Below are 27,230 nucleotides of genomic sequence, written 5' to 3' on the forward strand. Positions count from 1 at the left end.
CCACCCGCCAACTCACTCTCTGCCCAGGAGATCGCCAATCACTTCAAACAGAAGATTGATACAATTTGTGAGAAGATCTCTACTGTTCCGATGCCCTCGATGCTTTACACTTCATGCCCACAGGCACAATCATTACTTTCCTCTTTCAATCCCACCACTGTAGACAAGGTTGCTAAACTATTTGCTATTGTCCACCTTACCACCTGCCCTCTGGATCCTGTTTCCTTACAAATGCTAAGTTCACCCTCTGGCTCTATGTTACACTCTCTAACCCACATCTTCAATCTCTCCCTCTCTTCTGACATCTTCCCCAACTCTCTAAAACATGCACTTGTCAGACCCATACTAAAAAAAGCCCTCACTGGACCCATCCAATCTTAACAACCTACGCCCCATCTCCTTGCTCCCCTTCTAATCCAAACTCCTTGAACATCTGGTCTACAACCTACTGAGCGTCCACCTCGCTGATAATAGCCTTCTTGATCCTCTTTAATCTGGATTTTGTCCTCAACACTCCACAGAAACTGCTCTCCTAAAACTAACAAACAATCTACTAACTCCTGGACCTCTCTGCTGCCTTTGATACGGTTGACCACCCCCTCCTCCTCAAAAAACTCCACGCCTTTGGTCTCCGTGACTGTTCTCTTTCTACTTATCCAACCGCACCTTTAGTGTTTCCTACAACTCTACTTCCTCTTCTCCTCTTCCTTTCTCAGTTGGGGTCCCCCAAGGTTCTGTTCTTGGACCTCTCCTATTTTCAATCTACACCTCCTCCCTGGGTCAGCTGATAGCCTCCCATGGCTTCCAATACCACCTCTATGCTGGAGAAACCCAAATCTATTTCTCTAACCCTCAAATTTCTCCCTCTGTCTCCTCCCTCACGTATCACTAATTTACTGTCAGATATATCAGTCTGGATGTCACACCACTTCCGCAAACTCAGTCTATCCAAAACTGAACTTATAATTTTTCCTCCCCCATATGCCTGTTCCCTTGATCTCTCTGTCAAAATCGATGGCACAACTATAAGCCCATCCCCACATGCCAAGGTTCTAGGTGTAGTTCTGGACTCTGAACTCTCCTTTAAGCACCAAGTCCAATCATTGTCCAAATACTGCCGCCTCAACCTCCACAACATCTCCAAAATACACCCCTTTCTAACAAATGACACAACAAAGTTCTTAATTCACTCGCTGGTCATCTCTCGCCTTGACTACTGCAACTCCCTTCTCATTGGCTTACCTCTACGTAGTCTCCTCTTCAATCCATCATGAATGCTGCTGCCAGACTCATCCACCTTACCAATTGCTCTGTCTCTACTACCCCTCTCTGTCAATCCCTCCACTGGCTTCCGCTTGGCCAAAGAATTAAATTAAAAAAAACAACTACGTACAAAGCCATCCACAATTTAGCCCCCAGCTACATCACTAGCCTAGTCTCTAAATTCCAACCTACTCGTTCTCTTCATTCCTCTCAAGACCTTCTGCTCTCTAGCTTCCTCGTTACCTCCTCCCATGCTCGCCTCCAGGACTTTTCCAAAGCCTCTCCGATCCAATGGAATGCCCTACCCCAATCTGTCCGCTTATCTCCTACTCTATTAGCTTTTAGACGATCCCTGAAACCCCTTCTCTTCAGAGAAGCCTACCCTACCCACACCTAACAACTGTTTTTTTGTCCATCAGCTCACCCCCCACAGTTATTACCTTTTGTTTCCACTTGACCCTCCCTTCTAGATTGTAAGCAGGGCCCTCTGATCCATCCTGTATTGATTTGTATTGTAAGTGTACTGTCTGCCCTCTTGTTGTAAAGCGCTACGCAAACGGTTGGCACTATATAAATCCTGTATAATAATAATAATAATACAGTAGAGGCGATTCAGTTCGCATTGTGCGCTATATAAGTATTTCATTCATTCATTCATTCAGTAGGAATCAGGGGGCCCTGCTCATTAGAGCTTACAATCTAAGAGGGAGGGTCAAGAGATACAAGAGGTAATAACTGTGGGGGATGAGCTGATGCAAAAAATAAATGTACAGTTATTAGGTATTATATATATATATATATATATATATATATATATATATATATATATATATATATATATATATATATACTTTGGTGCCAGCGGTTTAGACATTAATGGCTGTGCGTTGAGTTATTTTGAGGGGACAGCAAATTTACATTGTTATACAAGCTGTACACTCACTACTTTAGATTGTATATACAAATATACAATCAGCCATGGCCGAAATTGCTGGCACCCCAGAAATGTTTCCAGAAAATCAAGTATTTCTCACAGAAAAGTATTGCAGTAACACATGTTTTGCTATACACGTGTTTATTCCCTTTGTGTGTATTGGAACAAAACAAAAAAGGGAGGAAAAAAGGCAAATTGGACATAATGTCACACAAAATTCCAAAAATGAGCTGGTCAAAATTCTTGGCACCCTCAAATTAATATTTGGTTGCACACCCTTTGGAAAAAAATAACTGAAATAAGTCACTTCCTATAACCATCAATAAGCTTCTTACACCTCTCACCCAGAATTTTGGACCACTCTTCCTTTGCAAACTGCTCCAGGTCTCTCTTATTGGAAGGGAGCCTTTTCCCAACAGCAATTTTAAGATCTGTTCACAGGTGTTCAATGGGATTTAGATCTGGACTCATTGCTGCCCACTTTAGAGCTCTCCAACACTTTGTTGCCACCCATTTCCTGGGTGCTTTTTGACGTATGTTTGGGGTCATTGTCCTGCTGGAAGATCCAAGATCTCAGACGCAAACCCAGCTTTCTGACACTGGGCTCTACAGTGTGACCCAAAATCCTTTAGTAATCCTCAGATTTCATGATGTCTTGCACGCATTCAAGGCACCCAGTGCCAGAGGCTGCAAAACAACCCCAAAACATCATTGAACCTCCACCATATTTCACTGTAGGTACTGTGTTCTTTTCTTTGTAGTCCTCATTCCTTTTCGGTAAACAGTAGAATGATGTGCTTTACCAAAAAGCTCTATCTTGGTCTCATCTGTCCACAAGACATTTTCCAAGAAGGATTTTGGCTTACTCAAGTACATTTTGGCAAACTGTAGTCTTGCTTTTTTATGTCTCTGTGTCAGCAGTGGGGTCCTCTTGGGTCTCCTGCCATAGCGTTTCATTTAATTTAAATGTTAACGTATAGTTCACGCTGACACTGATGCTCCCCGAGCCTGCAGGACAACTTGAATTTCTTTGGAACTTGTTTGGGGCTGCTTATCAATTTTTCTCTTCAGTCCACGCCCAGAAAGATTAGCTACAGTGCCATTGGTTGCAAACTTCTTCATTATGTTGCACACTGTGGACAAAGGCAAATCTAGATCTCTGGAGAAGGACTTGTAACCTTGAGATTTTTGATATTTTTCCACGATTTTGGTTTTCAAGTCCTCAGACAGTTCTTTTCTCCTCTTTCTGTTGTCCATGCTTAGTGTGGCACACACAGACACATAATGCAAAGACTAAGTGAACTTCTCTCCTTTTTATCTTCCTTCAGGTATGATTTTTATATTGCCCACACCTGTTACTTGGCCCAAATTAATTTTGACCAGCCCATTTTTGGAATTTTGTGTGACATTATGTCCAATTTGCTTTTTTTCCCTCTCTTTTTTTGTTTTGTTCCAATGCACACAAAAGGAATAAACATATGTATAGCAAAACATGTGTTACTGCAATACTTTTCTGTGATAAATACTTGATTTTCTGTAAAAATGTATGGGGTGCCAACAACTTCGGCCATGACTATATATATATGTATATATGTGTATATATATATATATATATATATATATATATATATATATAGTATCGCACAAAAGTGGGTACAACACTGAAGAAATTAGACCTTGCTACAATTTAAAGTAGTGAGTGTAGAGATTGTATAACAATGTTCAAGAGATAGACATTCAAGGGGTGCAGGGGCAGTTGCTGATGCTGCTCCCTTTGCATCCAAACCCAAGAGGTTTTTTGTATATGGACTATCTCGGTACTTGGTAGGAAAACACAGATAATGAGTTATAAAAATTACAACTTGTTTAACCACTTGCCACCCGCCCTATAACAGAAACAAGGTGGCAAAGTGGTTCCAAAATCCTGACCGGACATCATATGAGGTGATCAGGATTTTGAGCCGCTGCACGCCCCCGGGGGGCGCGCATCGCGGCAATCGTTGTTGTGGGGTGTCGGTCTGACACCCCGCAACTACGACCTCAGTAAAGAGTCTCCGGTGGAGACTCTTTACCACGTAATCAGCCGTGTCCAATCATGGCTGATCACAGTGTAAATAGGAAGAGCCGGTGATCGCCTTTTCCTCACTCGCATCTGTCAGACGTGAGTAGAGGAGAGCCAATTGGCTGCTCCTCTGACAGGGGGGGTCTGTGCTGATTGATTATCAGCGCAGCCCCCCCGAGGATGCCCACACTGGACCACCAGGGATGCCACCAGACCACCAGGCATGCCCAGCACAAGGTATGCCACCCTAGACCACCAGGGATTCCAGTCAGTGCCCACAATGGATGCCAATCAGTTCCCACAATGGTCATCACTGATTGGCATGCATTATTGTTTGGCACTGATTGGCATCCAATAGTACAGTATAATACAATACAATGCCGCCTATCAGTGCCCATCTGTGCCACCTATCAGTGCCCATCCGTGCCACCTATCCATGCCCATCTGTGCTGCCTAGCCATGCCCATCTGTACCGCCTATCCATGCCCATCCATGCCACCTATCCATGCCAATCTGTGCCAGCTATCAATGCCAATTTGTGCCACCTATCAGTGCCCATCTGTGTCGCCCATCAGTGCCACCTATCAGTGCCACCTATCAGTGCCGCCTATCAGTGTCCATCAATGCCATCTCATCAGTGCCACTTCATTGGTGCCCATCAGTGCCGCCTTAACAGTGCCCATCAGTGAAGGAGAAAACTTACTTATTTACAAAGTTTTAAAACTGAAACAAAAAAAAACATTTTTTTTCCAAATTTTTGGTATTTTTTTATTTGTTTAGAAAAAAATTAAAACCGTAGAGGTGATCAAATACCACCAAAAGAAAGCTCTATTTGTGGGAACAGTGTAGCATTACCGCGCAATTGTCATTCAAAGTGTGACAGCGCTGAAAGCTCAATATTGGTCTGGGCAGGAAGGTGTTTAAGTGCCCGGTATTGAAGTGGTTAATAAAGACAAAAAATTATACATCAATATATCAATAATGTTAAAATTATATACACCACAGTTTAACAAACTATCGATGAGTTCCTCCGTAAGGTCTCTGTTGAAGAGGGGTATAGAAATTTCCTCTACCGGTTTCACGGCGAACGGCTTCTCCAGGAGGACAGTCTACAAGCTAAATAGAATATTTACACATAACAAAATAAACAAAGCAGAGAATAAGATGATGTAACAGAGAATTTACAATCAATCAAAAGTGAGGAGATCAGCTCACACACAAGGACGGAGGCAGCAGATCACAGGACCCATTGATTCTCCCCCCCCCCCCCCCCCCACGGCGGATGCGGGGGATTGTAAAGGACACTTCTGGTTTAAAAAATAATAATACTGGGATTATCATTAAAGTAAATTGGTAAGTACACACAAAAGTGTGACACAGTGATAAAGGAGAACCAGGAGGTGAACGGAGTATATGGGGGGTGCAAGGTGTGGGAAATAAGAGGGAAGGCCAGGTGCCACTAATTAATAAAAGGTGGGAAAAACGATAGGGGGTGGGAAAGTGAAGGAAACACAAGAAAAACGTTCCCACCTCCTATCGTTTTTCCCACTTTTTATTAATTAGTGGCACCTGGCCTTACCTCTTATTTCCCACACCTTGCACCTCCCGCCCCCACATACCCAGTTCACCTCCTGGTTCTCCTTTATCACTGTGTCACACCTTTGTGTGTACTCACCAATTTACTTTAATGATGATCCCAGTATTTGATTGATTGTAAATTCTGTTATATCATCGTATTCTCTGCTTTATTTTGTTATGTGTAAATATTCTATTTACCTTGTAGACTGTCCTCCTGAAGAAGCGGTTCACCGTGAAACTGGTAGAGGAAATTTTCTATACCCCTCAACTCAACACATAGCCATTAATGTCTAAACCGCCGGCAGCAAAAGTGAGTACACTCCTAAGTGAAAATGTCTAAATTGGGCCCAATTAGCCATTTTACCTCCCCAGGTGTCATGTGCCTTGTTAGTGTTACAAGGCCTCAGGTGTGAATGGGGAGCAGGTGTGTTAAATTAGGTGTTATCGCTCTCACTCTCCAATACTAGTCACAGGAAGTTCAACATGGCACCTCATGGCAAGGAACTCTATGAGGATCTATAACAAAAGAATTACTGCTCTACATAAAGATGGCCTAGGATATAAGAATATTTCCAAGACCCTGAAACTGAGCTGCGGCATGGTGGCCAAGACCATACAGTGGTTTAACAGGACAGTTTCCACTCAGAACAGTATACGGAGAAGTGCAGCACATGTCAAGGCTCAATAAAACATCTCAAATGTAATAAAAAGTCAGTGGAAATCCAAAGTAAAAAAGTAAATAGAAGGTGGCCTAACAGTTCCAGCAAGCAGAGCATCCATGTGAGAAAATTCAATGCAAGAGTGACTTTCCCTCCACCTCCAGCACACTTGCTTCGCTCACCTCCTAGATGTGGACCGCTGAACAAACAGATGGTCAACACAGCATGCCCCTTAAAGGTATAACTTCCAGATCCACCGGCCAGTATCCCCAGGAATATGATAGTGAGAGAGACAGATCTAAGTGTACACTGTTGATTTCCTTTAAATGACTTTATTTACATTAAAATGGCTACTCACAAGGGTTTCTTTCAAACAGCACGTGTAAGAGCAAACACAGGCAAGCATGGAGATTCAGGATGACAGAGGGTGATGTTCACCATACACGTTATGTTCACAGGAACTTCCTCTGCAGGGCTTCCACATAAGTTCGGATCGAACTTTCGCTGTTTGGTCATTCGGCAAACAAATGGGTCGTTCGACCGCTTGTTCGCCCCCCCCCCCCCCCCCCCCAACGACCACATACATTGCGGCACTGAACAGTGCATTGCAAGCCCTGATTAGCTGAAACAGTGAAAGCTTCAACCAATCAGGGCACAGAGCACTGTCAGAGTCATGATTGGACACTGTCATCATAACTTTATCCAATCATGGCTCATTCCCTCCCCACAGTATAAAAGTATTCTTTCCATGGCAGCCATTTTCAGTGTGATTTAGAGAGATAGAATAGGGCTCTTTTCAGTGCTATTAGTTAGTGTGCTATACTGTGCTATTTTGCTTCAGTTGTCAGTGTAGAATATTAGTGTAGTGTCAGTCTAGGGATAGTGTGAGTGTAGCGAGGAGGACCATCATTCAGCTTTGCATAGTATGCAGCTAGATTATAGGGACAGCTCAGACAGTTTCACTGTAGTGCAGTGAGACCGTGTCATTCATACATACATTAGTGTAGAGTAGGGGCAGCTCATATAGTTTCAGTGTAATGTAGTGAAATCGTGTCAGTAATCTCTACATTAGTGTATAGCTAGAGTAGGGACAGTTCAGATAGCGTCAGTGTAGTGACGGTTGAACACTGTCTATTTGATTGCGTTATTGCCACTTTAATGCCATTTACTTCTGTGTGCATTACTGCCAGTTTAACGCCATTTACTTTTGTGTGCATTACGGTCAGTTTAACATTATATGGTTTTGTGTGCATTACTGCCAGTTTATCGCCATATAGTTCTGTGTGCGTTACTGCCAATTTAATGCCATTTACTTCTGTGTGCGTTACTGCCAGTTTAACGCCATATAGTTATGTGTGCGTTGCTGCCAGTTCAACACCATATAGTTCTGCGTGTGTTACTGCCAGTTTAACGCAATATAGTTCTGTGTGCGTTACTGCCAGTTTAACGCCATATAGTTTGGCACATTGTATTACAGTATATTATCATGTATCCATGGAGTGTGTCTGTGTAGTGTGAGTACTCAAATTAAAGTGCACCAAACACCTCTTTACATTGATTAAAGTGCATCTACGTACATATTTCAACTTCTTTAGATTTGCTTATAAGCACCGCCTCCTCCCTCCCAATAATGTCTGGGAGGACAACAAGGAGAGGCAGACATTCCCTTGGCACTGTAATGGGGCCAGCAACAAATGTGTCCACAGGCAAAGGTGGATGTCCTCTGGCAGGGCATCATTTCCTCTGTTTAATGAGTTTGCCTGTGCTATCCAGCCACAGCATCCAGAGGAGGTTGTGGACTGGCTTACTAAACCTTCCTCATCCTCTGTCATGCAAGCAGAGACAAGTGTGCAGTCCCCTGCAGTTGCCAGAGTGGATAAACCTGCCTCCTTGTCCACATCTATTCCTGCCATAGCCTCAACATCAGCCATTGTGGAGTCAGCTGAGTTTGACCACAGCGTCAGCCCCTTGCACCTTGATGATGCCTAGCCATTACTGTATTCAGATGTTGGTTCTGAGGTTGAGGGTGACAGGAACATGAGCCTAGAGAGAGGGAAGAAGACTGGGAAGAGAGGGAAGAACACTGGTAGACAAACTGGCATTCATGTTCCTCAAGCCACAGCGTATTACCTCCGTTTGTCTCCAGTGGTAATGATGAAGATGGAGGAGATGGATATGATCATGATGTCATTTGATGCGACTTGAGTGCCAGATAGAGCAGAGGAGGAAACTGAAGGTGAGGTGGCACAACCCAAGGAGGCTGACATCAATAAAGAGTAGAGAGCAGCCATCCTATTGCATCACATTCTGCAGCTGTTATTTCCTGGCCTGTTCCCCAAAGTTCAGCTGTCTGGGCCTTTTTCAGCACATCTACAGCAGATCACACTGTTGCTTTCTGCAATCTGAGACCTGTGACGTGCCCCAGATGATTGCCGAGAGGGAGGGGGGAGAGGGGATCTCCCTTTCCGCGTCGCGGTGCACTGGGAGGAAGTGGGAGCAGGGACCCTCTAAAATGAGGGTATCCGCTCCCCCCCAAAACAATAACATGCGAAATGTGGCATGTCTGGGGGTCACCTTCCCTTAAAGTGGAAGTTCCATTTTTGGGTGGCACTCCGCTTTAATGTGGTTCGATATTCGGGTCCAAACTTTCGCTGTGTTCAAAAGTTCTGGTGAGAACCGAACAGGGTTCTGTTCGGCCCATCCCTATTCGTGAGTACATGCATATAAAACAATTGCAAGATCAACATACAGTAGCTATGCATAATAAAGAAATAAAAAATGTCTCTTTTGAGTCCTTATTACATAAATGTATTACATGACAAAATAAAAAGAAGTAAACATACAGTGGTTTATTAGTGGTGACCAGGGTAGGTTATTCTGAGCCTAGAGTAGAATAGAGTTACACCATAGATAGAAATTGTTACGGAATGTGAGGACAGTTTCTCTTCCCATACATAACTTCTTTTTAATTGGATAATCTGATTAATGATTTCCACTGAGTTATGGTGGGAGAGGATGAGTTCATTCATTTATTGGCATGGCTTTCTGAGCCATAAACAGCGTTTCTTTCAGAAAATATTCCAGTGCAATGTGGCTAACACTCTTCAGCTAGTATGCCAAACAAGCAAACAAACTTCATGTGTACAGGAGAGAGGGAGTTATAACAGGGTAGCATGCACAGCGACTACCTGCTTTGAGAACTCAGAGATCGGTGGACACCCCATATAAGATGCATGAAATCTGCCTGAGGTTGGGTAGAACATATACAGTTAGATTTGTTAAATAACGTATAATTGCATCAATGTATTATTAACTACAGGTGAGACTAAAATATGTGAGGTGCAGATATCATCCCGTTTCTCTGTGAACGTAGTAAGCCTTAGTGTTAGCCATTTAGCCTTTACGGTAAGTAGGGCTTTACCAGTGGTGGCTTGGAGGGGGGGGGGGGGGGGGTTGTGGCGTTAAACAAGACTTTTTGCAAACACAAAAATAACTTGAAAATTAGCCTTTTGGGAACCTGTGATTTTAAGACCCCATTAGTGGGTAGAGTTGGAGATGGGGGTCAAGATAAAAATGTCTGATTAAACCCAAACTCAGTGAGAAGAAGGGGGAAGACTTGCTGTACAGCTTCATCTTCTTTTCTCCAAAATGTGCAAGTCTGCAACAAAACATTTGGATTTCAATCTGATTTATATGCTGACAACTTTTAAAAGCTACAGGCCAGATTGAAAACCCCCACACTAGAACACAGTTCAGCCCAAGACACAAAGCTGGCCTCTACTGACATGGAGGAGTTTTTTATAGATGAAAGCAGAGACTGACGCGATGCCTGCTCTAGAACATAGAACATTTTCCACATGGTATATTGGTACACAGAAAAGCTGTACTTAAAAAAAAAAGTGAATTTGAAATATAAATAAAGGTAGAGATGGATTAAAACAATCATGGGGGGGGGTGGCCGCAGCATGCACGAGTGAGGATGTGTTTTCCATGAGCTCCATGTGACTCACTCATAATACAGCACATACAGCAGCCTTCCTGGGGGAAACTTGACATAAATATATGCCCTCAAAGCGCAATCCCTCCCTGTCACCACAGTGGACCTCCGGGAGCTGGTCTCGCTGGATCAGTACTTTTATGAGACCCGCTGGGGAACAGTAGTTTCGTCCAAGATGGCGCCGTGTGAGCACGTTGCCCATGCAGCTTCTCCCATCTGTTCCCCACACCTGCCTCTGCCATAAGTTCCTCCCCCTTCTCTCCCTCCTGATTTGATAGCCAGGACAGACCATCGAATGTGGGTATCCTATCCCTTCCCACTAAGGCTGATTTAGAGCTTTTTGCTCACAGAGTAGAGAAGGCCCTGCGCCAGGACATTGAAGCCCTTCAGGCAGATACTGCTCATATAGGGGGTAGAGTAGAGGCCTTGGAATTACAGTGAGAAGAAACTACCCCAGCAATACAGGCCCTCACTGAGAGATGCAAGCTGCAATATCACCGGATTAATTCCCTGGATGACTTTCAGAACAGAAGTCGCAGAGTTATCATTCGCATCAGAGGCCTGCCAGAAGCCACAGGACCACGGGACACATTTCAAGGTGTCTTCAAGCAAATATTAGGCCGCCAGGCCCCGGATTACATAGAAATTGATTGTGCCCACATGGCTCCCAGGCCACCATCTGAGGATCCAGATAAGCCCAGAGACATTATCTGTAATAAAATCTTATAAATATAAACTCCATAAATATTCCCAAAAAGAAAGCATCATGTTTCATGTCAGGGGACTCCGTCCTGGATTTTTATGGTGCCAAATTATCCTTCTTTCTGGATCTTTCTAGATGCACTTTGATGCAACGTCGGGCTCTTAAGTCACTGCTGGAGGCTCTACAGGATGAAAAGCTGCTATACAGATGGGGTTTCCCGCTCCAGTCTTTTGGTCACCAAAGATGGCTAGCAGTTTACCTTGTGGAATAAATATGACTTTCCCCCGTTCCTGGAATCCCTCGGCCCACCTCTTGTCGAAATACCTGACTGGAGACTGTCCCCCGAGCTCCCGCTACCACCTTGTGAACAGCTTTGGCGACCGGCACGTCAAACAATGCCTTTTTGTTTCGATGGAGCATTTAACTGATCCTAGTGGCAGATATGCATTTTCTAAAGGCCAGCTGATAAAAGGGGGGAGATTTTAATGTTAGACCAGACCCACAAGTAGATATATCCTCAGGTCATTCTACCCATTTGTTTGCCTTCCTGAAACATTTCAGAAAGTCTTTACAAGCGCACCATTTGATTAATTGTTGGAGGCTGCTCCATCCCACTGGGAGGGACTATAGCTATTTTTCTGCTACTCATAATGTCTATACTCACATAGACTTTCTAGTGATGGACCAGTTGTCTCTTGACTCCTTAAGTGGCACTTCCATTGGGTCCATAATGATCTCGGATCATGCCCCGGTATCCATTTCTATGCATCCCCTGTCTTTGGATTTGCGGACCTGGACCTGGCACCTGAACGAGAGTATCCCAGATAATGCCGTGGCTCAGAAACAAGTTTCTGGCACTATCTTCCTATACTTTGCTGAGAACCAGACGGATAAGGTGGGGATTGGATCTGTCTGGAAAGGACATAAAGCAGTGGTCCAGGGGGAGCTCATTTGCCAGGGCTCTAGGCTAAAAAAAAGGCGAGGAAGGGGTAACCACAGACTCTCCTGTCAAAAATCCACTTGGCTGAACTCGTGCATAAATGCAGTGTCACCCCAGAGCTTGCGGCGGAATTACAATGCCTCCGGCAAGAATTGGCTAATCCACTTGACATTAGGATTCAGGCACGGCTGTGTCACGTTTACCACAGATTCTTTGAATTTGGGAACAAATGCGGTAGACTACTTGTACAAGCTCTCAAGTGTCAATGTGCTTTGGGACATGTCCATAAGCTTACCACTGCAGCAAGCCCTTTTAGAGAATACTATGCCCAGCTTTATCATCTTACTGACACTCTGCCTGGCTACGTGGAGCCTCAGAAGGTGGAACGTATCCTGAAATACTTGGAGGAAGCCCACTCCCAGCAGCTTACTCCCCCAATTAGCAACTAGCTGGATATCTCTATCTCCCTGGCAGAAATTAAGGCAGTTGTTAAAGATCTTCCTAATGGGAAGAGCCCTGGCTCTGATGGCTACACAAATGCATATTATAGGAAGTTTCAACTGCTACTCTCTAACCCTACTTCAATGCCTTCAGGCACTGTGATGCCCAGGGAGGCATTGATGGCTGTCATGACTCTGCAGTAGTGTTCATGTCTGTTTACTCACCCTTCTGTTGTGTTAAGCTTAGAGGCCAGTCGGTGTTCACCAGTATGCTTAAGTAATCTTACCTCAAGTATGGCTCCACCCCAGCCTCTAACTAGGAACACTATATTAAAGTGCACTGCAAGCCAAGCCTTGCTGATCAATATTGTTTGTTTGGCTTCCTGTGTCTCCAACCTTTTGCCACAAAGTAATTTGGAGTGATGAGACCACAATTGAGCTTTTTGGCCACAACCACAAACACTACATTTGGAGAGGAGTCAACAAGGCCCATGATGAAAGGTACACCATTCCTACTGTGAAACACGAAGGTGGATCACTGATGTTTTGGGGATGTGTGAACTACAAAGGCACAGGAAATTTGGTCAAAATTGATGGCACGATGAATGCAGTATGTTATCAAAAAATACTATAGGAACATTCGCATTCATCAGCCAGGAAGCTGTGTATGGGACGTACTTGGACATTCCACATGACAATGATCCAAAACACATGGCCAAGTCAACCTGTCATTGGCTACAGCAGAATAAAGTGAAGGTTCTGGAGTGGCCATCTCAGTCTCCTGACCTCAATATCATAGAACCACTCTGGTGAGATCTCAGACGTGCAGTTCATGCAAGACAGCCCAAGAATTTACAGGAACTGGAAGCTTTTTGCGAAGAGGAATGGGCAGCTTTACCATCTGAGAAGAAAAGGAGCCTCATCCATAAATACCACAAAAGATTTCAAGCTGTCATTGATGTTAAAGGGGACAATACATGGTATTAAGAACAGTGTTGCCAACTGCCTGTAGATTTACGGGCAGCCTGTAAATTTAACCTCTTTTTTGGGCTGCTCGTTAAAGTCCGTTACGGCACCGGTTCCCATAAAAAAGTTGGCCACGAGCCAACCACGCAACTGCGCATGTGCCGTCCTGAAGCCGGCCAGACTCGGGAAAGCTCATACACGCTCGGCTGGGCGGTGCATGCGCAGTAACGTAATTTGCGCCGCCCGGCGCCATTTTCGAATCGATCGAGAGGGACCATGGCGGCCAGGCGACTCTGTCCTGTTATTCAGTGCACAATCCTCATAGGCGGAGGTACCGGAGGAGAGTGAAGCTGTGGGGGGATATCCATAGTAAAAAGTGGACAGAGAGAGAGGAGGACATTACTGGGTGCCGGGAGGCTGAAGCCATGCAGGGGACAGAGACTGATATAGTCTGTCCACCATCATATTACTTCTCCAGTCAACATTATCAGTGTGCTGCATCCTCCTCCTGTGCCCCTTTCACCTCTCTACAGGTCAGGGCAGCACTGAGCTGCCCTGACCTGTGAAGAGGTGAAAGGGGTAAAGGAGGAGGACACAGCACATTGATGATGTGGAGAAGTAATATGATGGAGGGCAGAGGAGGAGGCTACTGTGAGGAGGACACTATCATGTCTGCAGCCTCTCTCCACCTCCTGTAGTATGTCCGCAGCCTCTGCCCACCTCCTGTAGTATGTCTGCAGCCTCTGTCCACCTCCCGTAGTATGTCCACAGCCTCTGTCCACCTCCTGTAGTATGTCCATAGCCTCTGTCCACCTCCTGTAATGCATCCGGAGCCTCTATCCACCTCCTGTAGTATGTCTGCAGTCTCTGTCTACCTCCTGTATCATGTCCGCAGCCTCTGTCCACCTCCAGTATCATGTCCACAGCCTCTGTCCACCTTCTGTATCATGTCCGCAGCCTCTGACCATCTCTTGTCTTTTATCATGTCTGCAGTCTCTGAGGGGATCCTAGAAAGGAGTCAAGAGTGGGAAGTTGTCTTTGGGAAATAGACGTATGAGTGCTGCCAGCATTGCTGCAGAAATTGAAGGGGTGGGGGGGTCAATCCATCAGTGCTCAGACCATACGCCGCACACTGCATCAAATTGATCTCGGCTGTCGTCCCAGAAGGAAGTCTCTTCTAAAGATGATGTACAAAAAAGCCCATTTGCTGAAGACAAGCAGACTAAGCACATGGATTACTGGAAACATGTCCTGTGGTCTGAGGAGACCAAGATACATTTATTTGGTTCAGATGGTGTCAAGTGTGTGTGGCAGCAACTAGGTGAGGAGTACAAAGACAAGTGTGTCTTGCCTACAGTCAAACATGGTGGTGGGAGTGTCCTGGTCTGGGGCTGCATGAGTGCTGCCAGCAATGGGGGAGCTAAAGTTCATTGAGAGAACCATGAATGCCAACATGTACTGTGACATACTGAAGCAGAGCATGATCACCTCCCTTCAAAGACAGGGCCGCAGGGCAGTATTCCAAAATGATAACGACCCCAAACACACCTCCAAGACGACCACTGCCTTGCTAAAGTAGCTGAGGGTAAAGGTGATGGACTGGCTAAGCATGTCTCCAGACCTAAATCCTATTGAGCATCTGTCGGACATCCTCAAATGGAAGGTGGAGGAGAGCAAGGTCTCTAACATCCACCAGCTCCTTGATGTTGTCATGGAGGAGTGGAAGAGGACTCCAGTGGCAACCTGTGAAGCTCTGGTGAACTCTATGCCCAAAAATAGTGGCCACACAAAATATTGACACTTTGGGCCCAATTTAGACATTTTCATTGAGGTTTACTCACTTTTGTTGCCAGCGGTTTAGACATTAATGGTAGTGTGTTGAGTTATTTTGAGGGGACAGCAAATTTACACTGTTAGGTCCCTTTCACACGTGCGGACCTTTCAGATCTGCCTTTCAGTTTTTCAGGCAGATCTGAACGGTTGCTCCATACAGCTCTATCATTGTACAGGGGGACAACACTTAGGATTCGTTAAAGCGGGAGTCCGCCGTTTTTTGTTTTTTTTAAAAGCCAGCAGCTACAAATACTGCAGTGACACTTACCCACCCAGCGCGCCCGCGATGTCGGCACCCGAAGCCGATCTCTCGATCGTCTCTCGGGTGCTGCCGCCACTATCTTGGGTATGGGAATCTGGAAGTGGAGCCTTTTGGCTTCATTTCCTGGTTCCCTACTGCGCATGCGCTAGTCACGCTGTCTCTGGGATCCGTGTGTTTCCCAGCAGGCAGTGGGGGACTTTCGGAAAGGGGCGTAGATTCTGCGGAAAGGGGCGTACCTTCTGCAGAATCTACAAAGTGGGTGCAGATACCTGTACTGTACATGGATTCCAATGAGCGGAAGGTCCACTTTAGGGTGGACCTCCGCTTTAAGCTAGTATTCAGTACATGGAAATAACAGATCACATAAGATGTGATGGACATGTTACCGCTGACATCCGATCTGCCCCGTGCCGATCCGCAAAATCAAGATGGATGGAAACCCTAATACAAGTTGTGCACTCACTACTTTACATTTTAGCAAAGTGTTATTTCTTCAGTGTTGTCACATGAAAAGATATAATAAAATATTTACAAAAATGTGAGGGGTGTACTCACTTTTGTGAGATACTATATATGTGTGTGTTTTTGTTTTATAACCTTTATTTTATAAAATTTTCATTTTAGACAACATACATATATAAAGAGAATATATATGCGTTTTTGGCAGTGCCCCAGCATGATCACTGATTCAGCACAATTTCAATTAGGCAAATGTATTCATTAAAACAAAAGGAAAAAAAAGAGAACCTTAAAACATTTTTTAAACATTTGAAAAGAATATTTCAGCTAGACTTGGAAGTAGCATAGGATATTTTTTAAGTCTAAAGTATTATTATAGTATATTTCATTATGAAAAAGTTTCTGTTCTTGAAAAATAACTGGGCCGAAAGCTCCAGGCCTATGTGAACAGCGTAAACTAAAAAAACTCAGATTTTGGAAAGAGCACTTAGGAGTAATAAGAACCATATTATACTATCTGAGGGTGCCTGGAGAATGAAATAATATAAATGAAAGAAGAGTTATCATTCTCAACGTAGGAAATAAAACTAGGACAAACAAGACCCTAGTCTTCCTTTTAGCATTCATAAATCAACCCCACGGTACAGTAGACTTTACAGCGTTCAGGTCTCTCAGCTTTGCGTGTAGTTGCTTATGTGATCTATTGTTTCCATGTACTGAATACTAGCTTAACAAACCCTAATGCCACGTACACACGACCAGACTTTTTGACAGCAAAGGTCTGACGGAACAAGTCCGTCGGACAATTAGATTGTGTGTGGGCTCCTTTGGACCAAAAATCCGGCGGACTTTACAAATACAACATAGTTTAAATTTTCCCACTGGAACTCCGCCGGACCGATAAATCCGTTCGTGTGTATGCTAGTCCGACGGACAAAAACCAACGCTAGGGCAGCTATTGGCTACTGGCTATGAACTTCCTTATACTAGTTCAGTTGTACGTCATCACGTTCAAATCCATCGGACTTTGGTGTGATTGTGTGTGGCCAAGTCCGTTCATTCAGAAAGTCTGTCGGAACTCCGCCAAAAGTCCGTCGGAAAGACCGTCGGACCTAGTCCCTTGAAAAGTCCGGTCGAGTGTACGCGGCAAACGTGTTGTCCCCCTGTACAATGATTTTCAGAAAAATGCCAGCTGAAATAATCCTCCTATTATGAAAGCACACTGGCAAAGTTACATGTATATAGAACTTAGATCTAAGTTATTTGTCAAAGTTTCTGCCATGGGAAGCATGCTCTGTATTAGTACCAATATGAATGATAAAATACGAGGCTAAAATAATATGTTTGTAATATAAGAACAGCATCAACTGGAGCTACAAAATGAAATAAAGATCATGATGCATTAAATGTGAGACGGAAACGTTCACTAATAATACAAAACAAAATCTTGCACTTGCTTAATCATCTTTTCGGGTTATTATATGCTTTTAAAACTGACTTTTTGTTCTCGTGTTGAATTTATAAAAGACAAAAAACAGAGTTTATGTAAATTGAAGTGCTTTACGCTGTGGGTTGGCTGTAGAGGTTAGATCCACTTTAATGCTCAGCAATATAAACACAAACATGCAAAATTAAATACTTCTCAATAATGAATTACATTATTGCCTATATATTCTGCTAGAAACATAGAATGATGGCGGAAAAAAGACCAAATGGCCCATCAAGTCTGCCCCACTTCTTTTAACTCTTATTTATATATTTATTCTTTTTGTGTGGGTATACAGTAGATCTATGGTATACAGTAGATCTATGTTTGTCCCAAGCATATTTAAATCCACTTACTGTTGACTGACTCACCACCTCTGCTCGAAGTATATTCCAAGCATCAACAATTTTTTAGTAGAACACGCTTTCTAAGATTCCTTTTGAACTCTCCTTATGCTAGTTTGAGGCCATGTCCTCATGTTCTTGACCTATCATATTGCAAATATTGCCCTCCTAAACATTATTCACCCCCTTGATGTATTTAAAGGTTTCAATCATGTCTCTCCTTTCCCTTCTTTCCTTCAGACTGTACATATTCATTTCATTAGGTCGCTCCTGATATGTTAAATCCTTCAGACCTTTCACCATTTTTGTTTCCAGTCTCTGGATCCATTCTGTCTTATCAATATCTTTTTGTAAATGAGGTCTCCAGATGTAAACTGTTGCTAGATGTTAACCTAAAGTGTAATTCCAGCTTTGGAGCCAGATTGACATAACACCTACCGGTACTTTATGTTTGCTACATTCACATACTACACTATAAGTACATAAAAAAAAAAATATATATATATATATCATTTTATTTTTTTTTAGGTATTCTATATGAATGGCAACACATAACAAACATATAGTGTGGAGGTTATTGAATTTGACTGCAGTGGTGAAACTACACTTTAAAGTGGGATTCCACTGTCTTGATCCTTTTTTTTTTTTGGCATACCGGCAATCCTTATTAAAATGAAATCTAACACTTACTTTTTCCTTTTGTACATCCAGCAGCATGTTGTTTTGTTATTCAAAACGATTTTATAAAACCGTCTCCTGACGGTTGTCATTTTGCCTGTGGGCATGTGAAGCCCACAGGCATCCTCTTCCGGGAGAGTGCGCTGATAAAAGACCAGCATGCACCGCCCGTTCGATTAAATCTCGCGCATGCGCAGTAAGCGCTATATCGAGCGCCGTCTTCTGCTCCGGTTGCCATGACAACGGTTGTTGTCGACGGAAGTCCCGCGCCAAATTACACATGCAATCGCGTCACTTCCGGTCTCGAAATAACGCGATTGTAGCCCTCGGTGATGCCCAAGGCATCCTGGGAAATGGTGTCATACTTCTCCCAGGAGCCTCAGCGAGCCGGGCTGCCGAGGGAAGTGACGTTCTTAGCCCGGGCAATGGAAGAGGCAGATTTCGTGGGACCACCTAGCAACCGCAAGAAATAGGTAAGTAAAAAATTTTTTATTATCCAATTAATTTTAAGAAGACCATTTGATGCACATACGAGTTAGGTTATATTTTTGGTGGCAACACCACTTTAAGCAATTGCACAGTAATCAAATACACATAGGGGGAGATTTACTAAAACTGGAGCACACAGAATCTGGTACAGCTGTGCATAGCAGCCAATCAGCTTTCAGGTTTTATTGTGAAAGCTTAATTGAAGAAGCTGAAGTTAGAAGGTGATCGGTTACTATGCACAGCTCCACCAGATTCTGTGTGCTCCAGTTTTAGTAAATACCCCCCCCCCATAACTTATTTTATCTGATTGTAAACACTCTTAGCAACATAGAAACCTTAAAGTCTTGCACGCTGAACTGCCATATATTTGTCAAATGCATTTGATGGCAAAATACAAGACATCTAATCTATGAAACAATATAAACAGGGTTTTTAGATAAATAATTACTAGCATTAATAATTTGCTTGTTCCAGTCTTTTTTTAAATGAAAAGAAAACAGTAAGGGGGAAATCAGTGGCATATCAGAATATCTCAGAGTGTTTTACAAATATTCAAATAAAAAAAGTCAATTTTCCACAAAAAAAAAATTGTACACTTTCCAAAATATTTTAAAAAGATTTCCATGAATCTCCATCCATTTTCTCAACAAACTAGTAAACTCTGTTTCCCATGCAAGAACCGTAGTGTACATGTCACTTTGGAAAATGACACATGCAAGCAAACGTAGTATATATAAACATATTTCAAACATCTGATTCCTCCTGTATTGAATTGTATTGTAACTGCACTGTCTACCCCCATGTTGTTAAGTTCTGTGCATACTGTTGACACTATTTTAAATCCTGTATTATAATAATAATAATAATTATAATAATAATAATAAAAAAGAGAGTGTCCATAGGGAACAATCAAGTTTCATCTGATATTCTCTGGGAAAAGCAAGCCATTTGATTGGTCACTTTGAGCAAGTTCTTCCTTTGTTTCTGTTATTTTTCAGGGTTGAAGATGTCATATGCATAGTAAATACCTAAATAATCAGAAAATATGTGGTGCAGCAGGTTTTGCCTGCATCTTATGCCCCGTACAGACGGTCGGATTTTCCAACTGAAAATGTTCGATGGGAGCTATTTGTTGGAAATTCCGACTGTGTGTAGGCCCCATCGGACATTTTCCATCAGAATTTCTATCACACAAAATTTGAGATCTGGATGTTGGAAATTCCAATTGTGTGCACACAATTCCGATGCACAAAATTCCACACATGCTTGAAATCAAGCAGAAGAGCCGCACTAGCTATTGAACTTCATTTTTCTCGGCTTGTCGTACATGTTGTACGTAACTGCGTTCTTGATGTTTGCAATTTCCGGCCAACTTTTTGTGACCGTGTGTATGCAAGACAAGTTTGAGCCAACATCCGTCAGAAAAAAATCCATGGATTTTGTGGTCGGAATGTCCGATCGTGTGTATGGGGCATAACAGTACCAAAATATTCTCCTAATAATTTTGTTATATTTTTCATGTGAAAACACTGAAGAAATATGAAAATGAAGGTAACTAATGCACAAACCAAACCTAACTAAAATAAATTAAAAGAGAAGCTGCCAACATAAAAAGGTGTTCTCACACAGAATAACACATGAATATAAAGGAATGTGGCGCTGACTAAAAAGAATAGATATAAATAATAAAAATGTGATCAATGATAAGCCCATGGCGAGGCCTGTTCTGAGTGGAAACTTCCCTGTTAAATGGCTGTATGGTCTTGGCCACCGTGCTGCAGCTCAGTTTCAGGGTCTTGGCAATCTTCTAATAGCCTAGGTCATCGTTATGTAGAGCAATAATTCTTTTTTTCAGATCCACAGAGAGTTCTTTGCCATAAGGTGCCATGTTGAACTTCCAGTGACCCGTATGAGAGAGTAATGCCGGCCATACACTGTTCGAATTTCGAAAGAATTTTCTTTCGAAAATCGTATCTAAGAATTTTCGTATGAATTTCGCACCATTAGTGGGCTGCAGCAACAGACGATTTTCGTGCGGAAATAAAATTTGAGGAATCGGACATGGAATTTTTTTGAAAAACAAACGATTTTCTAATCAATGATGGGAGAATCGTGCGAGAAATGTAATAAGAAAAGAACATTTACGGAGATAAAAGAAAATTTACGGAGAGAAAAGAAGGTTCCCGGCCAAGAAAATTCTTTTCTGTAGCAACATGAAATTGAAGGCTTGGTTGGCCAAATTTCGAAAATCAATGGTGGCATCATCGGATCACAAAAAAAACAAATTTTCTGATTTTGAAAAGAAAATTTGTTCGAAATTCGACCATGTACGGCCTGCATTAGAGTGTTAACATTAAATTTAACATACCTGCTCCCCATTCACACCTGAGACCTTGTAACACTAATGAGTCACATGACATCGGGGAGAAAAAAATAGCTAAGTGGGCCCAATTTGGATTTTTTCACTTAGGGGTGTACTCACTTTTGTTGCCAGCGGTGTAGACATTAATGGCCATGTGTTAGGTTATTTTGAGGGGACAGCAACACTGTTATACAAGCTGTACACTCACTACTTTACATCGTAGAAAAGTGTCATTTCTTCAGTGTTGTCACATGAAAAGATATAATAAAATATTTCCAACAATGTGAGGGGTATACTCACATTTGTGAGATACTGTAAATAAATATATATATATATATATATATATATATATATATATACACAAACACACATACTGTATATTCTACTCTTTTAAGTTCAAATTCAGTTACAAATTAAGTTACAACCTTAAAAAAAGTAACATACTGTACCCTATTAAGGAAAAAAAAGCAATCCAGTTTTTTACGATCCTTTCATTATTTAGTTATTCATAACTATTAAATCATAGTCATTTTGGTCATCATTCATCTTCACTTATGAGACTTGTTTAGGACTAGCTTTAAATTGGATTCCGCACCTCTAAATGTTCTTAAGGATTGTGTTAATGTGTCATTCAATTTTCCAGTAATTAAAAATAAATGTTTCTAAAAATGTGATCTTTCGGGGGAAACACATATTTTCATAATTTGTTCAGCTTTACTTGAAATATACAAATTCCAAACATCCTTGGCATAGAAGAGGTTAAACTCAGAGCTCCCTCCCACCCCTCCCATTTCCCTGCAGAGGGCACTAGGACCCTGCAGGCCTGTACTATAGGTTGTGTGACGTCAGAGGGCTGGACGGATCTGCCAGTCTCCTGTGTCCCATCTCCCTGTACCTTAAAGGAAAAATGCTGCTGTCTGTCCCTCCAAGGGCAGGGATCGCCTCTTTCAGCTACACCAGGAGCCATAAGAAGGTAACCCAGCTAACCGTATATGACTTATGCCACCTTGCCACCTCCACACTCACACTCTCAGTAAAAGGCCTGTATTAACCCCTTCTGGTGCTCCACAAATGATTTGTCTGAAAAATCTATTTACGCTTGTGAAGGGGGAAAGGGGAGGCATTGGTGTCATACACCTTTGACAGTAGGTGTCTGGGAGTTTGTGTACGGTGGATCTAAGGTTGTGCATATTTGTGTTAAGCTGATCAGGAAGTGGTCACTATTGTTTTTATTATTTGTCGTTTAGCTGTGGTTTTAAAAAGGCAAAAAAAAATAAGAGTATTGTATTACCGGCGATTAAGATGGTAATCCTTGTTAAAAAGTGCGGCGTGGATTGTGCAGTTTGTGGTATGTGAGCTGTGTCTGGTTGATTTGGAAGTAACATTGAGAGCGGCACAGAGGAAGGGCATTCACAGAGAAAGAGAGAGAGAGAGAGAGAGAGAGAGAGGCGCACCCAGAGCCAAGCAGACAGGGAAAGCCTACACCAAGCAATGGAGACAGCACTCAACACACATGAGACAAACTAAAGCAAATTCACCTATCAAATAAGCAATCGGCGAGGAATAAACAGGAAGGATTAAAATAAAATGTCCAATAAAAAGAAGAAAGGGGAAAAAAAGTGCAGATATGTATTTAGACACATAATGATAACACAACACAATGCTAACGACATAGTAACTAGTGGTACACAAACACTGTATCTAAACAAACAGTGCAGCAGGAAGGATGTAGGAAAAAAAAAAACACATGACAAATAAAGCGGCCTCACATAATTCATATAAATGGTCTAATGGGTGACCAGACACAAGGCTGTCGTTGTCATGGATAGGTCAGCTCAATTTAGCCAATATGACAGCAGAGTGTTGTTGTGTTAGCCATCGACAAAAGTAGAAGTTTGGTTTTTAGGGCAAAACCATTTATTGGCTAACTAAATAGATTGCAGTGGATGCTTTCAAGGCTTGCTGGCCTCTTCTACAACAATATGAACTGGCAGCATGAAACATGCATTTAATATATGTAACAACAAAGAGATGCAGATGTTATCAACTTGACGCATCAAGTTCATGTACATTACATTACACATATTTTTCATGAATAAGCTACATGTTTCTTACTGCTAATTTATATTGTCGGAGGCCAGTGTGGCTCGAAAACTTGCACCGAAATCTATTTAGTTAGCCAATAAATTATATTACCCTAAAACCCAAGCTTTTACATATACGTAACATATAAAATATATACTATATTGTCAAAATTGTCTTGGGACACCTTTTACACTCCACCCCAAACTCATTCATCCATGTCTTTATGGACCTTGCTTTGTGCCCTTGTGTGCAGGCATGTTGGAACAGGAAGGGGTCACCCCCAAACCATTCCCACAAAGTTGGGAGCATGAAATTGTTCAAATTGTCTTGGTATGCTGACGCCTTAAGAGTTCCCTTCACTGGAACTAAGGCGCCAAGCCAAACCCATTAAAAACAACCCCACACCATAATCCCCCCCCCCCTCCACCAAATGATTTGGACCACTACACAAAGCAAGGTCCATAAAGACATGGATGAGCGAGTTAGGGGTGGAAGAACTTGACTGGCCTGCACAGAGTCCTGAGCTCAACCCCATAGAACACCTTTGTGATGAATTAGAGCTGAGAGTGTGAGCCAGGCCTTCTTGTCCAACATCATTGCCTGACCTCACAAATGTGCTTCTGGAAGAATGGTCAAACATTCCCATAGACACACTCCTAAACCTTGTGGACAGCCTTCCCAGAAGAGTTGAAGTTGTTATAGCTGCAAAGGGTGGACCAACTCAATAATGAACCCTACAGACTCAGACTGGGATGCCATTAAAATTCATGTGCGTAAGGCAGGCTTCTCAATACTTTTGGCAATATAGTGTATATACATATACCTATAATATAAAATGTTAAAAATGAACAGTTTGTTGCAACACAATGTTTCCAACCTTGTCTTCCCACTTACCTTACAATCATACAGTAGTTTACAGTTTTTCTTTTGGTTAGGGCTTTTGGGCCTGCAATCAAATGTAAATAAATACACATGAAATCATGCCTCACTGGCATGTACCCTATCCTAATACATTCACTGGACCCTAGAAATGAACCTTAAGCTAACCTGCTCTCCTACAATTAACTGTAAAAATTATCCATTAACCCTTGACCTCCCCTCGGAACTTAAAGGTAACCCCCTAACCTACCTTTAAAATGAACTTATCACATTTAATGTAACACTTAAACTCTATCCTGACCAAACATTAAGGCCTGGTTAACACCTATGCATTTTTAGTGCTTTTTGCATTTTTCAGATTTGCACTAGAGTCCATTTTACATGGTTTCCTATGGAACACGTTCTGTAGTGGAAATCCGCAAAATGCACTAAAAATGCATAGGTGTGAAACAGGGCTTAAGGTTAAACTCCAGTGAAAAAAAAAGGATTTACCCTTGCAGTGCGTTCCCCTTAGCATTGCAAGGGTAACTGGTCAGTTTGCCTAGGGGATGATGAATAGGGTGAAATAATCATTTTCCCCAGGAGTTCAGCCCTTGTCCTGTTAATCTTAATTTAACCATGAACAATTAAACATAACTGCTAAGTTAGCTCTAAAATGGAATCCAAGTATAAGCCTTCACGCAATTCTTTCATTAACTTTCCTTTTTTATTTAACTAACAACTAGGGATGAGCCGAACACCCCCCCGGTTCGGTTCGCACCAGAACTTTCGAACGGACCCCAAATTCGTACGAACGTTAGAACCCCATTGAAGTCTATGGGACTCGAACGTTCGAAATGAAAAGTGTTAATTTTAACGGCTAATATGCAAGATACTGTCCTAAAAAGGGTTTGGGGACCTGGCTCCTCCCCCAGGGGACATGGGTCAATGCAAAAAAAACTTTTAAAAACGCCCCCTTTGGCGGGAGCACTGATTTTAATGACGATTAAAGTGAAAAAAAAAGTGAAATATTCCTTTAAATATCATGCCTGGGGGGTGTCTGTAGTATGCCTGTGAAGTGCCACGTGTTTCCCGTGTTTAGAACAGTCCCTGCACAAAATGACATTTAACTCCCTGCCCATTACCAGCCCCTTTGGGTCTTGTACGCATATTAAGGGGAACCCCGTACCCATATTAAAAAAAGGAAATACGTGTGGCCCCCAGGCCCTATATACTCAGAACAGCAGTATACAGGCGGTGCAAACAAGACAGGGACTGTGTAGGTTTGTTGTGTTAAGTTGAATCTGTTTGTAATTTTCAACCGGTACATTTTTAAAGTGTAGCTCCCGTCAAAAAAACTATTTTTAAGCTTTTTGGAAAACATAGGGAAGGGTTATCACCCCTGTATAATTTTTTTGCTGTCCGTCTTTTTCAGAGCATGCAGACAACACGCACAATCTCCTACCGCTGACTGCAAGCTCTATTTAAAACGAGCAAGATATTTAGCTATATAGGTGGATATAGCGGTGTATACTGCGTTCAGAGCACGCAGACAGCATGCACAATCTCCTAACACTGACTGAAAGCTCTATTTAAAACGAGCAAGATATTTAGCTATATAGGTGGATATAGCGGTGTATACTGCGTTCAGAGCACGTAGACAGCATGCACAATCTCCTAACACTGACTGAAAGCTCTATTTAAATTGAGCAAGATATTTAGCTATATAGGTGGATATAGCGGTGTATACTGCGCTCAGAGCACGCAGACAGCATGCACAATCTCCTAACACTGACTGAAAGCTCTATTTAAAACGAGCAAGATATTTAGCTATATAGGTGGATATAGCGGTGTATACTGCGTTCAGAGCACGCAGACAGCACGCACAATCTCCTAACACTGACTGACAGCTCTATTATAAAAGATAGATATATCGCTAGATCGGTGTATACTGCGGTCAGGGCACACAGACAACAACCACTACAGAAGAGCAAGAACGAAAAATCATCCGATAACGATCGGTGTATACTGTGTTGAAGGTACACAGAACACCCACTAACTGCTACAGATGCCAACACACTACACAAGGCCGCCGCACTGGCGGCCTTATATAGTGTGGGGCGTGTACTACACAGCCTGAGCTATGATTGGCCACAGGCATCCTGCCTGTGGCCAATCATGGCTCTCCTCGCTGCCGGCGCTGTGATTGGCCAAGCATGTGGGGTCACAGTGCATGCTTGGCCAATCATGAGCCAGCAATGCACTGCGCCATCGCAGTGCATTGTGGGCCATGAGCGCCACACGAATTTGGTGCGAACGGCCCATAACGTTCGGAATTCGCTGAACGGGTGAACAGCCGATGTTCGAGTCGAACGTATGTTCGACTCAAACACGAAGCTCATCCCTACTAACAACACCCCCCCTGTTTTTACTTACCTTTGTGTTGTTACCCCATTAGCCTTCAGGAGTGAAGAGAAGGAACCCTATGTGAGTTCTGATTTGCAGAGGTCAAAGTTTACATGGGGCTAGGGACTATTATGTCCCCACACAACAGCACCCATGCTTGGCAAATAGTTACTTTAGCACCCAGTATTGCCTTAAAGTGGAACTAAACAGTATCTGAATGCTACAAACTGAAACAGACTATTTCATTCATTTTTAATATTGAAAGCAATCTCACCCATCCATTCATGTCTGCATGCTTTTGTTTATTTGAGAAAACACTCTGAAAAACACCCCCTAGCATTTCTAACCACAGGCATCTTGAGTAAGGGCAGGCAATTCATGTAGCATTTACTTCCCGATTTCCTTCTACCTTTAACTCAGGCATAC

General features: G+C 42.7%; 1 protein-coding gene across 5 annotated transcripts in view; it reads left to right on the forward strand.

The window, feature by feature from the left end:
- The first annotated feature begins 22,301 nt into the window (after positions 1-22,301).
- The window catches only part of RBMS2 (RNA binding motif single stranded interacting protein 2), a 174,681-nt gene continuing 169,752 nt past the window's right edge, over positions 22,302-27,230 (forward strand). For 4 of the 5 annotated variants that reach the window (XM_077483471.1, XM_077483465.1, XM_077483469.1 and 1 more), the window contains exon 1: positions 22,302-22,428. In XM_077483471.1, coding sequence (XP_077339597.1) covers positions 22,363-22,428 — 66 coding nt within the window. In that variant the 5' untranslated portion in view covers positions 22,302-22,362. The remainder of the gene's footprint in view (positions 22,429-27,230) is intronic. The other variant, XM_077483466.1, reaches the window with a different exon arrangement.

Source organism: Lithobates pipiens, unplaced genomic scaffold (genome assembly GCF_037356315.1).
Source record: "Lithobates pipiens isolate NorthernLeopardFrog02 unplaced genomic scaffold, aLitPip1_a1.2 Scaffold_16, whole genome shotgun sequence".
Lineage (NCBI taxonomy): Eukaryota > Metazoa > Chordata > Amphibia > Anura > Ranidae > Lithobates > Lithobates pipiens.